At 42.6% G+C, this 15,983-nt stretch overlaps 1 protein-coding gene across 5 annotated transcripts in view; it reads left to right on the top strand.

The window, feature by feature from the left end:
• Positions 1-15,983, top strand: part of Shroom3 (shroom family member 3) — a 310,920-nt gene that overhangs the window by 155,057 nt on the left and 139,880 nt on the right. The window contains exons 1-2 of one of the 5 annotated variants that reach the window (XM_070012983.1): positions 5,583-5,681; positions 7,993-8,097. The exons of 3 other annotated variants lie outside the window; for them this stretch is intronic. In XM_070012983.1, the coding sequence (XP_069869084.1) occupies positions 8,093-8,097 (5 nt within the window). In that variant the 5' untranslated portion in view covers positions 5,583-5,681; positions 7,993-8,092. Of the gene's footprint in view, positions 1-5,582; positions 5,682-7,992; positions 8,098-15,983 lie in introns of those variants that run through there. One more of the 5 variants, XM_070012982.1, reaches the window with a different exon arrangement.

Raw genomic sequence — 15,983 nt, 5'->3', positions numbered from 1 at the left:
GTTCATGTAATCCTAGAATTAGGAGGCAGGAAAATCGTGAGTTCAAGGCCACCCTAGGCTACATGCCAAGACCCAGCATATGTGAAAGAGAGAGACAGAGAGAGAGAGACAGAGACAGAGACAGAGAGAGAGGGAGGGAGAAATGCATTCATTTGCAATCTCTTAATTTCAGAAGGTTATTAAGGAGGATTTCAGACCCAGTATGTCCAGGAATCTGCCTTTTCATGGAAATGATTCCAATTAATGCAATACAGATTAAAAGCACTATATGAACCAGTGCCATCCAGTCCAATCCAAACATCTTTAAGTCAAAATCCATTTGCAGATGCTGGCGTAGGCATAGAAAAGCTCATAGAGGATTATGTTTTTAGTAACAGCATGAAGGATAGGATTAAGTGAGCCCATATTTTCACCCATTGCCTTTATCATTCCCTTCCCCTTCCTCAGAAAAGACAGAGCTAAGCTCTGTGCCACTCTGGAGAAATACCTGGTTGCCCTCTGAGATCAAATATTACCAGGTTAGTTTGGGTACTGGTAGCTCACTCCTGTAATCCTAGCTACTCTGAAGACTGAGATCTGAGCATGTCAGTTCAAAGTCACCTGGGTAGAAAAGTCTGTGAGTCTCTTTATCTCTAATTGACACCAAAAAAAGTAGAAGTAGAGTTATGGTTCTAGTGGTAGAGTACCTGCCTTGAGCAAAAAAGGTAAGGGGCAGACAGCACTTGGGACGTGAATTCCAGCCCCAGTACACACACACACACACACACACACACACACACACACACACACACACACACACACACACACACACACACACACACACACACACACACACACACACACACACACGGAGAAGAAGAGATAGCGAGAGAGAATTATCACAGTACAAAGAAGGACACACACACACACACACACACACACACACACACACACACACACACACACACACGGAGAAGAAGAGATAGCGAGAGAGAATTATCACAGTACAAAGAAGGAAGCCAGCCCCAAATATCAGTATGGAGAAAAAAAAAACATTTAATACTCAAGAAGAGAATATGAACACAAGGGACCACAGAAGGGTCACATACCACAAGACAGACTTCAGCTCCTGATTCCTAACCTTGAACAGTTTTCCCCCCTTTTTTAGAAAGATCCATTGACTTGGCACACACTGCATATATTGCGTAGTTAGTGGGTTTGGAATTATTGCTGTCTCACTACAGCCTTTAATTCCAATGGACTCCCCCTGTGTGGGAGGGGGGTTGGAGGGGACCTGGAAGGGGCTTGTCAGGACTGCAGTTCTGATTTGAAGGAAGGATTTATGCCATGTGGTAGTGTCCATAAGTGCACTCAGGGGGTAGGTTCAGAAGCCCTGCTAAAGGAATGTGGCCATTGTGCTTCACCATTCATCTTGATGTTTACAAATCCTGCCTGAAGGTGAAGGTAAATCATATGATGTTGCTGCTTAGCAGCTGTTTTATGGCTAAGGCTTTTAGAAGTGATTAGAAGAGATTGTATGGGAGCCTTGGTTGGAGTTCTGGGGGAGTGAACAGAGCAGGATGGAAGCCCCTCCCCTCCTCTCCCCCCAGTGGCATCTAGACATAGTGCTGATGGTCCAGTCCTCTTCATGTCATGATGGCCCAGTTTTGAATGACATATGAGCAGGAAATAGAGTCCAAGAAGAGTGTGGTCCAGGTCTTCAGATCTGTGTAGATTCTGTGTAGACAGTGTTGAGTGGGGGCTGAGAACAGAGCTCAGTGGTAGATTGTGTGTGTTTAGCACCTTGTGAGACCTGAGTTGGACCTCAGCATCCACAAAAATCCAGACAAAAATTACACATTGAGTGTGCCTTGTGGGGCCTTCAGACCCTTGGCTCTGTGGAAGTCATGTTGCTCTCCCTTGCTGCTTCTCTTTACATCTGGGCCCATTCAGAGAAGAGTTAGAGGGGCTGTGTGACCATGATTTGAGGGCTGGGTTGGCCTCCACAGGTTGGGAGCAGGACAATGAAAGGAACCTGAAAAGAGACTGAGGGAGGCTTGATATTGGGAAGGATTTTAGACCAGTTAGATTGTTTGAAAACAAGAAAGGCCTTGGGTCAAGATCAAGCATCACCTTGCTGACAGATGTTCTAAAAAGCAATTCAGGCATCACACAGTGGTACTGTGCCATACAGTCTCTGTCCTTGACCCATCTGATATCCTGTGACTGACAAATTGGCTGGGAATCTCTTGGTTGTTTGCTTGTTTTCTGTGGTGCTAGGAATTCAAACTGAAATCCTTGTGCACATACTCTACTCCTAAACTACACCCTCGATCTAATAAATAGTGTGTTACCCTCATCTGGAGTTGGGAGTGTAGTTCATTTACTTAGCATTATCCCTGGGTCAATCACAAGGCTGCAAAAAATGGTAACAAAATTATTTGGAAAGAATATGTGAAAATAATGCGATTTGTACACCTCTGTTTGGAACAGTATCAGTCACAGTTTGCCAAAAGGTAAAGGCAACCCAACTGGCCACCGATGAATGATTGAACATGCAGAATGTGACATATACATGGAATGCCATTTAGCCTTAGACAGGGAAAACGTTCTGGTCTATCCTGTAACATGGTTTTCTTTTCGGAGGATGGGTGGGTTCTAGGGTTTGAACTCAGGGCCTTGTACTTCCTGAGTTGGTGCTTAATTCCTGAACCACGTCTCCAATCCTGTTTTTCACTGGTTATTTTAGGATAAGGTCTTACTTTCTGCTTAGGGAACAAACTTGAGCTGTAGGCTTCTTGTCTTTGCTAAGATATATACATACCACTGCATATGCCACTGGGTCCAGTTTCCCTCCTGACAGACTCTCTGGACTTTTCTGCCCAGAGCTGGCCTGCCAATACAGTCTTCCCAAACTTGGGATGACAAGTGCATAACATGGAACCCAGTTGTAGATTGAAAGGGAGTCTGGAAAACTTTTCTATCTGGAGTAGCCTCAGACTGGAGTCCTCCCAATTTCAGTCTTCCAAAGTAGCTAGGATTACAAGCACAAGCCACCAGCACCCATGTTAGTGACTCTTTAAAACAGTTCAGCAGTCAGTCGTTTGTCTCAGAAGCAGAGAAAAGGGTGGACGTCACTTTTCCTTGTGTTGGACAGAGAACAGCCTTATCAGCCCTCTTGTGTGATTATGGTTCACTCCTGTAATCCCAGCACTCAGGAGGCTGAGGCAGGAGGAAGATTAGTTGCAGGGCAACTTGGGATACACAGTAAGATCCTATCACAAAAAAGCAAAACAAAACAAAAAGGAAGTCTAGACTAGAGAAGCTGGCACCAGAGGATTTTTGTGCTGATTTTCTTTTGTTTTTTTTTTTGGTTTCCATCTGCAAATGCCTCTTATTGTCTAGTATCTTTTTTTTTTAAGTCCTCTTTTAAGCAAGCAGTCTCAGCACTGTGGAAAGATGCAGGTAGGCCAGTTCCAAATGCCAGAGTTATGCAGCCACAAGCTCAGATGATCATCGCTCTGGAGCTGAAGTCAATTGAGGACATTGGGCTGAGTCTCCTAATGTCAGTGTCAACTTTCACAGACACTGAGCTGACTAAAGCTGAGTGAGAGAAAGCCAGATAAGGCAAAGAAGGATCTCAAATAAGAATTACTTTATATATTTTTCTAATCCCATATCACTCATCGTTTTTTCACCAAAGAAAACTTCCCATATTGAGCTTGGAAGTTATTTATTCAGGTATAGAGAAAGTAGTTGAAGTTTGGTTTTTCTCTTCCTCATTTCTCTTTCTCCTTTAGGAGACATGTTGTATTATTGTTGTTATTGTGTTATTGGTGGTGGTGATGGTCTGTGTGTGTGTGCGTGCACATACACACACATATGTGCTGGCACTGGGGCTTGAAATCAGGTCCTGGGCAATGTCCTTAGCATTTTTGGGGAAAGTAAGGAGGTTCATGGGGCTTAAACTCAGGGCCTGGGCACAGTCCCTGAGCTCTTTTGCTCAAGGTTAGCACTGTACCACTTTGAGCTCTACTTCTGGTTTTCGGGTAGCTCATTGGAGTCTCATGGGCTTTCCTGCCTGGGCTGGCTTTGAACTGTGATCCTCAGATCTCAGCCTTCTGAGAGGCTAGGATTATAGGTGTGAGCCACTAGCACCCAGCTTGTCCTTAGCATTTTTGCTCAAGGCTAGCCACACTTGCCACTTGGCTTTTTTTCGGGTCTAATTAGCAGTAAGAGTCTCATGGGCATTCCTGCCCAAGCTAGCTTCTAACCACGATCCTTAGCTCTCAGCCTCCAGAGTAGCTAGTATTATAGACATGAGTCACCAGCCATTTCCAGTGTTTTAGATCTAGCCTGTTTATTGGGGGCAATTGGGTGCCAAATGAGATGAGTACTCATAGGGACACTCTTCTACTTAAAATCAAAATGATGCTTCTTTGTGCATTTGCCATTTTAAAGAATAGCTCCATCAGAAAGAGCTCATCTTTTCCTACACTGGTTTGTAGAATTATGGCTCCTGCACTCCCTCTTACCCTCTTCCTGGAGCCAAATCTTTTACTGAATGTCCATAAAATGGCAACTCTCAGCAAGAGAACATTCTTGAATCCCGAGGCAGGGCAAGAAGCCAGGCTCTGGGTACATTTGTTTTCAGATGAACTGATTCTTATGTTGTAAATATTTAACCATTTGCCATAGTATACCTACCAGAGTTTCTGTTTGGTTTTCAGTTCATTCCATTTCTCACAAGCATGTAAATGTTCTCACTTTGCAGAACTGTCTTTGACCTAGTTAAAAAGCTGGATCACCTTTGAGTATAACTGGTTTGAGAAGGAACAGTAACGGGACCTGGAAGGTGTGTTTTCCATTCATCGAGGAAAGGCGGCTGTGGTAAATTCAGCCCCATTAATGAAGAATCATGGTGCAAGGGGAAATGTTTGTGGCCCTGTGGACATTGGTGTTGTTTCAAGTAGTGGCTTTGCTTAAGTTGCTAGTGATAAGGGGTAAAAGCCAAGGGCTTTTTACCTTTGGGTTCATGGGTTTGAGTTCAGCAGAGAAGCATTAGCTTCAAGGCTATTGGAGAGAGCAGAGTGATCTTATCTCTTTCAGAAAAACAGCTGTTTTTGGACCTTTGAGTGAGCCAGATGTCTGGAAGCCCATTTCTTACCAGCATTTGCTCTCAGAAAGACATTCTAAAAATGTGTTAGACAGAAGATTTTGATTTATAGCTCACTTCTGTTTACTCTTTTAGTGATATATTTGTTTATTTTAGGAAGAAGAGCCCCTTACAACACATATTTTGTTCCTTTGACTTCATTTGTGACTCTTTATGTTGAGGATAGTTTGTCTTCAAGGAATGTGTTTGGGTTTTGACTTTTCCCTTCCTTGGCTCCCTCTTCCTTCCTGACTGTCCCAAGTCTGTGGACAGCAAGATAAGAAGGTCCGAAATGTTGACTATGTGAAGCTGACCACTCAGTACACCATCTGGAGGAATGTCTGGTGACACTTGACTTTTAAGGTCAAAAACCAGAAGCAGGACTCAGATTGGAAACATTTCCTTGTAGAGCCGGTTTGTCTGCCGGTATACTTCACATCTATAAAACTTGACCTCAGGCTACAAAGCGGATTGTCAGAGAGCCCAAGAAAGCCCTGAGCTACTTCCCAGGACATCATGGTCCTGGTCACCTGAACTTCTTCAAGGGGTTAGTAAGAGTTTTCTATATTTTCCACATCCAACTGATGTATTTCCTTTAAGAAATATGGTGCCTAAAAAAAATTATTATTCAATGGAAAGTTCCTAAAGTACTTGTTTTTCATAAACTTAGCAAACACAATATAGAGCTGTTTTCCAAATTGTTTTCTGCCTCTTTCCTATTTAGCTTTGAATTTGTAACACTCTTGGATTTGAAGTAAGTGATCTTGGTAGAGGTGAGGGAAGAGCTCTATACCTTGCATGATCTGGTATGTTATTACTGAGGATGCTGAACTTACTTACCTTCCTTCCTTTCTGCCTGCCTGCCTGCCTTTCTTTCTTTCTTTCTTTCTTTCTTTCTTTTCTTTCTTTCTTTCTTTCTTTCTTTCTTTCTTTCTTTCTTTCTTTCTTTCTTTCTTTCTTTCTTTCTTTCTTTCTTTCTATCTTGTTTGCTTGCTTTTTGTCAGTGCTGGGTCTTGAACTTAGGGCCTCACACTCTTGGCTTTTTTGCTCAAAGCTAATGTTCTACCACTTAAGCCATACCTCTACTTCCAGCTTTTAGGTGATTACTTGGAAATAAGAGTTTTAGGGACCTTTCTCTGCCTGGACTGGCTTTGGACCTTGATCCTCAGATCTCAGCCTCCTCAGTAGCTATGGTTATGGGTATTAGCCACCAGTGCTTGTCTGAGTTTCTTCCTTTTCTTTTCTTTCTCTCTCTCTCTCTCTTTCTTTCTTCTTTCTTTCTTTCCTTTCCTTTTCTTTTCTTTTCTTTTCTTTTTCTTGATTGGTCATAGAGCTTGAACTCTGGGCCTGGGCACTGTCCCTGAGCTCTTCAGCTCAAGGCAAGCGCTCTACCTCTTGAGCCACAGTGCTACTTCCAGTTTTCTGGTGGTTAATTGGAGATAAGAGTCTAACAGACTTTCTTGCCCCGGCTGGCTTTGAAATGCAATCCTCAGATCTCAGCCTCCTGAGTAGCTAGGATTACAGGCATGAGCCACTGGCATCCAACTGAGTTTCTTTTCTCTTCTCTTCTCTTCTCTTCTCTTCTCTTCTCTTCTCTTCTCTTCTCTTCTCTTCTCTTCTCTTCTCTCCTCCCTCCCTCCCTCCTACCCTCCTTCTTTCCTTCGCCCCTCTCTCTTTCTTTCTTTCTTTCTTTCTTTTCTTTCTTTCTTGCCCTAAGTCTGTGTGCTGTCCCTTAGCTTTTTCACTCAAGATGGTACTATACCACTGAATCACAGCTCTCTTCCAGCTTTTGGCTGGTTAATTGGAGATAAGACTGTCACAGACTTTCCTGCCCAGTCTGGTTTTGAACTTCAATCTTCAGATTTTAGCTTCCTGAATAGCTAAGATTACAGACATGAACAGCTTGAATTTCTTTTCAAAATTATTATGTAGGGAAAGTTTAGGCAGAATTTGGAGAAAAAAAAATCATTTTTGTCTCAAGTCCCCAATATGTTAATAAATGTAATTCATGTACCTATATTTCAAATTTAGCTTATCTTAAATTTTCAAAGCAAATATTTTTTTTTGGGGGGGGGGTCCGGGTGGGGCCTGAACTCTGGGCCTGAGCACTGTCCCTTAGCTCTTCAGCTCTCAAGGCTAGCACTATACAATTTGAGCCACAGCGCCACTTCTGGTTTTTTTCTTTTTGCTCATGTGGTGCTGAGGAGTCGAACCCAGGGCCTCATGCATGCAAGGCAAGCGCTCTACCACTGAGCCACCTTCCCAGCCCCTCAAAGCAAATATTTTTTCAAAAACCTAATTAGAGAGAAACTGACCTTCCAAAAGAGTTTGCCCATCACTTCCTAGTCTTCTAGCCAAGAGTGAGTTTACCCGGTATTTTTTTTTTTTTTTGACACATGAATAAAATGATCATAAACCCTTCTCCTTTCCCATTTCTCATTAAAATGCCAGAGTGAAAACATGATGGCTGTCTCTGAACTGGGACATTCCGGAGTGCGGTGCGCAGGTCCTGTCCCCAGGGCCACCTGTCTGTGATCTGTCTCGTGCCTGCCTTTGGTCTGTGGCTTTGACACTGAAGCACCGTTGTCTGTGACAGACGGTGCATTATAGCTCTGGGTCTGCTCAGCTGTGGGCTTTGCTCTTTGTCACTTCATTCTTGGGAAGTTTCTGGGTTTCCCAGGAGATGAGGCAGCACCATTTGCTCCAGCCTCTGTGATTTCTGGAGGCCCCCAAGTCCTATTTTGTCCTTCAGGTTTACAGGGTGGGTGAGGGGCATGAGAATTCCCAGACTGGATCATTACCACTCCATGTCAAAATAAGAGTCGCTCGGTTTTCCTGAGTGTCATTTTTCTAAACAGTGGTTATCCTGGTGCTGGGAAAATTGGGCTGTGCTTCAGAAGTCAAGCGAATTATGAGGACATGTCTGAAATGAAACAGAGGGCCAACATCTGAGCTGATATGGGGTAAGTATGTATGTTGCAGATTTCAGGACACCTCAAAACCCACTTGACAGATAAGACTTGGTGAATTTGTAAAAAATCTTGGATGTGATCTGTAATGAATCTCAGTATTTGTCTACTCAAAAGGAATAATAGCAGCCAGCTATTATTACTCATGCCTATAATCCTAGCTACTTAGGAGGCTAATAGCTGAGCATTGTACCGTTCATTGTGGTTCAAGGCCAGCCCAGGCAGAAATACCTGTGAGATTCTTTATCTCTGTTAACCAGCAAAAAGCTGGAAGTGGCAATGTAGCTCAAGTGGTTGAGCTCTAGCCTTGAGTGAAAAAACCAGGTGAAAGCCCTAATACTGGGGAGCGTGTACACACACCATGCACACACACACACATACACACACAGAATAATGGATTTATAATTTATCCCTTCATCTATCCCAATATGACACTGTTACATTATTAATTATTGAAATTGAAAAGGAATTAGCAACTCTTGCTTGGTAATGAGGTACCCCCTGAATGGTCAGACTCCTAGCTTATATGGTCCTTGGGGCTGCAGCTACTATATTAAAACAGATAACAAACCTTAGCTTTGCCTTTCCAGGAGACCAAAAGAGTATCCAAACGACAATGGCAGTGTGGTCACATTTTCAAGCTTAGTAACATGAATGCTGTCAAACATTGTTTGACATTTCCTTGTGCGGAATTATTGGCCTTAAATATTTTGTTTTTATTTTTTTTTTTCCCCTAACCTCAAATGGCTAGCTACTTGTTTTTGCAGCTATGCCAAAGTGGATCCTATAGGTGCTTTTTCTCAGACTTTCTCCCAACCTTCACTAGTCCAGAAGGTAAACCCAAGAACCTCTAGAGGGCGCCCTGCAGGCACCAGCCCATATAGTTCAAGACTATGTAGTCTACTATATGTAATCCATTTAAATTGTATTAGACTATATATATATATATATATATATATATATATATATATATATATATATATATATATAAAATTTGCATAGTTTATACAGTCTACTATATGTACACTACATAAAATATAAGACTATATGTAGTCTTAGACTAGGGCCCCTGTGGTTTTTCTTCTGACACAGCACAACAGTCCTTTCTTCAGAGACTTGTGGCTGAACCAATTCTAATTTTGTAAGAAACTGAAGTTTCAGGACTTGTAGACATGCCAGTGCAATACCCAGTAGAGATTCTATCCAGTATTGTATTCTCTAGTGTTCGTACTGGGAACAGGATGAGGAAAGTGATAAAGATTTAAGGAGAATGGTTCAAACTCTGAAAATCTGCTAGAGACAATCAGCCATCTCCCAAGATTGCACAAAGCCTACGATAGATAGATACCTTAAATAGGTGAAGGTAAGCCTTGGTACTGAAGTGAAGGAGGTAAGGAGGTAACTTTGGGAACACTTAAGGAAACTCTCCATGCAAAGGCTCTGAGGCATGTTTGGAAGACTAAGAAGACATATTCCTCCCTCCCCAACCCCTCCCCCACAGCTGTGTTTGAGTGAGTGGACAGAACATAGCCAATCAAGTCCAAGACCACCCATCCCCATCAAATAAGAAAGAGTGGATCACAGGGGGACTTGTGGAGGCTTGAAACGACTAGCTTTTATGCTGACTGAATGAGGTTATACAACAAAGTTTTGAGCAAAGAAATGATGTAATTTACCCATGTTTCAGGAGAGTCACTCTGGCCTTGGAAAGGCTGGAGGTAGGAGGTAAGGTGAAAAGGCATTTCTGTGAGGACGCTGTGGCAGCAGCAATGGTGGCAAGATGACCCTGGGCCTGGGTCTTGGTGGTGGAGATGCTGTGGGGTTCTGGTTTGAAGCCACATTATCTTCTGGGAGGTGAAATGTGGGGTCCAAAGAAGAAAGGAGGTGAGGCTCCCCCAAGAGAATAGAATGGCCCTCAACTGTGGTAGGGAATGGGACAAGTGGGACATTGCCAGTTTTAATCTCTAATGAAGATGTTGGGGAGATAGCTTGGTAGCTGGTTCTGGTGTTAAGGAGTGGGAACTACACTGGAGATAAGACTTCTAGAGTTTTCAGGACATATATGAATCCTGAATAGGCCTGGAAATGCTTATCTCTAGAAGTTGTGATGACATAGGGTTCAGTCCAGTCTTCTGGCCAAGTTGACTCTCCCCACTCTACTGGGTTGAAATTCTTCTAACACCTCTGCTCAGAACTAGCCGCATCAGTTAAGCTGTTTGATGTTTACTGGATTCAGCACAGTTTTACACCCTGAACTCACTTTCTAGATACACAAAGTAGGCCTAGAGAAATGAACTGACTTGCCCCTAAAGACACTGAATGGCACTGGTAGTGGCCAGAGTAGATCTACCTTCTAGCTTCTCTCTTCTTTACACTCCTTAGCATATATGCAAATCCCTTAGAAGGAGCAGGAAAAGTGAGAGCAGAGAGGAAGTCCAAGGTCATCCCTGCCACCAATGGTTCTCTTCAAAGCCATTATCCAGGTAGTAGTGCTGTCTCCTGCACTGACTTTACACCTTGCATCCTTTGTTGTAGAAAGCTCAAAAGTTTGCAGATTCGCTGTCTTAGCCAGAGTTGCTCAGGCCAGCTTTGCATGAGTCAGGGAGTGATGCTGAGTTAGAGGAAGCTGAAGTGCAGGAGGAATCACTACTTTCATCTCATAACCCATACTAAAAGGATTCTCAGCCTGTGAGAACAAGCAGGAGGATTGTACAGACATCTCTGCCATAAGGTTTTGGTGATTTTTTTCTTTTTTTTCTTTGTCAGTTGTGGGGCTTGAACTCACTCAGAGCCTGGACTCTGTCCCTTAGCTTTTTCACTCAAAGGTCATGCTCTACTACTTTGAGCCAGAGAGCCACAGTGGCTAAATGGAGATCAGAGTTTCCTGGACTTTTAAAATTATAGGTAAATTACTTGGATTAGTCATTGACTTTCAATGGGCCACTCTGTATAATTTGCAGAGCGACAGCAAAGTCATTGCACATGTCTTTCAGGGGTACCTACTACCCAGCAGGCATGGGAATGCAGTTAGAAACATCATAGGAGAGGAATGTGCTTTCATGGGACTTACCTTCTCCTGAGGGCACACAGACAAAAAAGTAAATAAATGAAGAAAAGAATTTCAGATAGTAAAAAAAAAATGTTGAGGAAAATGGAATAGGAGCTATGTGATAGAGCAAGATTCGGTGAGCTATTTTAGTAGAAAGGTTTGGGCAGGATAGGTGGCTTTCAACCTGAACTGAATCATAAGGAGCCAATCATGCCAGGCTCTGGTGGCTCACACCTGTAATCCTAGCTACTCAGAAGGCTGAGATCTGAGGCTCACGGTTCAAAACCAACCCAGGCAGGAAAGTCTATGAGACTTTTATCTACAATAACCATTAGAAAACCAGAAGTGGCGCTGTGGTTCAAATGGTAGAGTTCTTGCCTTGAATTAAAGAGCTCAGGGACAGCACCCAGGCCCTCAACCGACCAAAAAAAAAAAAAAAGGAGCCAATCAAAGAAAATACCCCTGTCAGGCAATCCTGGCAGCAAGGACCAATCAAAGACCAATCTTAGAATGCTGAAGGAAAGAAAAGGAAGTCAATATGACTGACACCCAGTGAGCAAGCTGACAGAAGCCACATCCTATAGGGCCTTAGACCATAGTAAAGAGTTGGATTATATTCCAGGTGTGATAACCATGACACCAGGTTTGGTCTGAATGACTGGGATGATAATGGAACCATGAGGTTAGATGAGGAAAACTAGAGAATGGCAAACTGGAAGGTAGATAGATGGGGAGTGGGCAGAAACAAGAGTTGTGTTTTACTAGAAAATGGGTGCCTGAAAGTTTCAGCCAGCTATCCTACCCAATTTCAAGGGGAGAATGCAGTCAAGAATTCAGTGCATATCCGACAAAATTAAGAAAAGGGTGGGAAAGGATGGGTTGGGAGGAACGGGTAAGACTGTTGAAATGGGTAACATTAATCAAGATGCATTGTGTTCATAAACTGCTTTGTTGAATGGCAAGTCCTTTTTTGTTATTGTTGTTGCCAGTCCTGGAGCTTGAACTTAGGGCCTGGGCACTATTAGTTTTTTTGGTAGTTTATTGGAGATAAGAGTCTTGCAAACTTTTCTGCCCCGGCTGGCTTCGAACTGTGATCTTCAGATCTTAGGCTCCTGAATAGCTAGGGTTACCTAGCTTTCCTTTCCTACTTAAAGATAATACTAAAAGCATTGTGTTTTAGATGGATGGTGTTTGATATACCAATCAGATGAATGGGTAGGTGATTGTAAGTAAGGGTGTGGATCCTAGGGGGAGAGCTGGAGAGATAATGGTGAGAGCCACCAACCGACTTTAAATATTACTAAGGGATCACTCACCTGAGGAGAGTTATAGGGAAGAAGAAGGATGAGAAGCCAAGCCCTGGGGCTTAGCAGCTGGAGAGAAGGTGAAGTGAGCAAAAGCTCTTTAGAAGAAACTGAGTTGGGAGAAGGAAAGAGAAGTTCAGGAGAATGCAGTGTTGTTGCAGTGGGGAACGGAAGCATTTCAAGAAGGGCTCAATAACTGAGTATGAATGCTTGAGAGCCAGTGGATGAGCATTACTGACTGACCTTGGCAAGAAGTGACTGGGAAGGGTAAGGCAGAAGACTGAGGGGCAGTGGGCTGAAGGGAGAACAGAACTCACAGACCAACACAAGTGCACACAGCTTATTCATGTCTGGACTTACTGTTACCACTTAGGGCCTTGGCAATAATGATGTAGGACTTCAAGAATCATTGCTCCAAAGATTCAAAGCTTAGGCTTTAAAATGGTAAGTTAAAGCTAGGCACTGATGGCTCATGCCTGTAATCCTAGCTACTTAAGAGGCTGAAATCTGAGGCTCATGGTTTGAAGCCAGCCTGGGTAGGAAAGTCTGTGAAAGCCCAATTAACCACCTATAAACTAGAAGTAGAGCTGTGGCTCAAACTGATAGAGCACTAGCCTTGAGTGAAAAAGCACAGGGACAGTGCCAATAACTGACCTTAAATAAATAAAATATATGATTTAAAGGCAACACACATTCCTGGGGAATTTGGCCTGCTGTGTTCACGTAGAAGGATGAAGTCAACCTTAATGTTAATTGTAATGTTAATGTTAATGTTAGTGAGCTTCCCTAACTACCTTTTAGTATTACTTTCTTGGGTCTATTTCTAGCAGCTCCTCCCCTCAAATAGAATAAAAGGCAATAAAATAAAAACTTACCTTTTATGATGCTATGTAAAGGTGTGTTGGCTTATTTAACCTTCCTACCTTCTCACAAGATAGGAGCTATTGTAATCCTTTTTTGATAAGGCCACATGGTCACTATCAATGTGTAATTGAAATTTTGCAATACACCTTGTAATTAGATGGGGTGGGAGAGGTCCCTGTGTTTAGTTGTTGTTGTTGTTGTTGTTTTCCTCCATGTGCTCTTTTCCTTTTACCCAAGTACAACTTCTTAAATGGCACTATTGAGATTGAAACCCAGACAATCTGGGAGCTGAGTCTCTGGTTTCAACCAACCCATTATCTTTTAACTCTAGACAAGTAGAAGGAGGACACAAATGACATTTCATCAAACCAGTATTAGAGCCAAGTATCGGTGGCTCAAGTTTATAATCCTAGCTATTCAAGAGGTTGCGATTTGAGGATCAAGGTTCAAAGCTATTGTTGGCAGACAAATCTAAGAGACCCATATCTCTAATTAATCAACAAAAAGTTGAAAGTAGGGGCATAGTTCAAGTAGCAGAATCCCAGACTTGAGCAAAGAAAACTAACCAAGACCTTGTAGCCATTAGTTCAAGCCCCAGGACTGGCACAAAAACCAACCAAACATACAAACAAACAAACAGAATTGATACAGGACTGAAAAAAAATCATAATGTATTGAAGTAGATTTTACTTTTTCACTGTGTGTGTGTGTGTGTGTGTGTGTGTGTGTGTGTGTGTGTGTGTGTGTGTGTGTGTGTGTGTGTGTGTGTGTGTGTGTGTGTGTGTGTGTGTGTGTGTGTGTGTGTGTGTCTGCTGGAACTCAAACTCAGAGCCTGGGCACTGTACCTGAGATTCTTTTGCTCAGGATTAGTGCTTTACCATTTGAGCCACAGCCCTATTTCTGGCCAACTTTCCTCAGATCTTAGCCTCCCAACTACATGGATTACAGTTATAAGTCACTGGTACCCAGCTGGACTTGACATTTTTCTTCTGGAAATTCCTTATTAATGGTATTCAAAAAAAATCTGTTTACCAACAGAGCCTGCACTCATATAGTGCTAGTTTTGTGAACTTATGACTTAGTATTTTGCCCCATGACTCATCTTCACCCTGCTAAAGAATTGCCCTTCAAGACGGGCGCTGGTGGCTCACGCCTGTAATCCTAGCTACTCAGGAGGCTGAGATCTGAGGATCATGGTTCAAAGCCAGCCCGGGCAGGAGAGACCGTGAGACTCCTATCTCCAATAAACCACCAGAAAACCGGAAGTGGCGTTGTAGCTCAAGTGGTAGAGCGCTCGCCTTGAGCTGAAGAGCTGAGGGACAGCGCCCAGGCCCAGAGTTCAAGTCCCACGACCGACAAAAAAAAAAAAAAAAGAATTTCCCTTCAAAATCAAAGTGAAAACTTCAAGTAGATTTGCTACCTTTTCGGAAAGGGTACTCTTTTTGCTACTTTTCTCCTTGATAGCCTGGAAAACTGATGATTGTTCAGTTGCCTTTCTTATCTTTAATTCCCCTTTGAGCTGGATAGGGTCAAGGTGAGACTAAAGGACTTTAGCAGAGGAACTATGAGCCCCAGGAAGATACCGCATCACCCAGGTTAGGAAGGGCCTTAAGTCCCTTGTGCTTGGGAATGCCCTCCACTGGAATTGTTTGTGTTGTCCTAATCTGAAAATGACAGCATAGAACACAGCCAACGGCAGGCAGCATTTTATTGAGGGTGATACAGCTCTAATTGGTACGTAGGGTCATGCTTGTAGAATTAGTCCTGGCCTATTGGCCAATCAGACCACTTTCAGCATTTCTCAATGGTTAGTTTCATCTTATAATTAAATAACAGCGATCATTTCCTGGCAGCTAATGACTGTCTGAGGGAGTTAGAAGCCTCATTAGGTTAATAATTTTTATCAAATTCTAAGCTCTTTATCTGCAGATGCAGATGCAAAAAAGGGAAAGCATCCTCAAATCTCCTAACACTACGAACAGCCTCCAACTGTGTTCATATATGTCAACAAGTGTTGACTTGTTCTTCAAAGCCTAACCTTATTTTCCAGTGTTGTTATTTAAAGATTGAGTATTATGCAATATAAGCAGGGAAAGGGGTTATTTGACTTTGAGGGGAAGAGAAGGCTGTATTGGATTGATCACACTACATCCTTTCCCAAGAATAGGCTCAACTATCTATCTATTAATGCTAGAAATAACATTCTTATATTTACACCACAAAGATTTATTGAGTACCTGCTCTGTGACAGGCATTATTCTAAAGGCTGGAAATACAGAAGGAGCTGAGAAATAAACTCTTATTCTTATTGAGCTGATATTCAGATCTTTAAACGTGCTTTGAAAGATGCAGTTAGAAGGTCAAGACAGTCAAGGTAAAGGCAGAACCTTCATGTACCATCTTTGCCATGCTGCTTCTGACTGTCTTCTCAACAAAGGGTCATTCAAAGTAGGACCAGCTTCTGCTAACTCATGGATTGATCACTTGTCAACCATGTCTTAGGGATCATGATCTTCCCTTTAGAGAAAGTGTACTTTCTTCTCCTAGGGAACCTGCTCCTCTGTCTTCATTTTGGGATCTGTCATGAGCTAGTCACAAAGAAAGCAGTGGCTTCTTATCTCTGGATGAAAACATTCATTTTTATATCTTGATAAAGAAGCAAA

This window comes from Dipodomys merriami, unplaced genomic scaffold (assembly GCF_024711535.1).
Source record: "Dipodomys merriami isolate MVZ:Mamm:240054 unplaced genomic scaffold, mDipMer1.0.p SCAF_9, whole genome shotgun sequence".
NCBI classification, from domain to species: domain Eukaryota; kingdom Metazoa; phylum Chordata; class Mammalia; order Rodentia; family Heteromyidae; genus Dipodomys; species Dipodomys merriami.
Note: the sequence above shows the minus strand (reverse complement) of the source record. Positions and strands in the feature narration are given on the sequence as shown.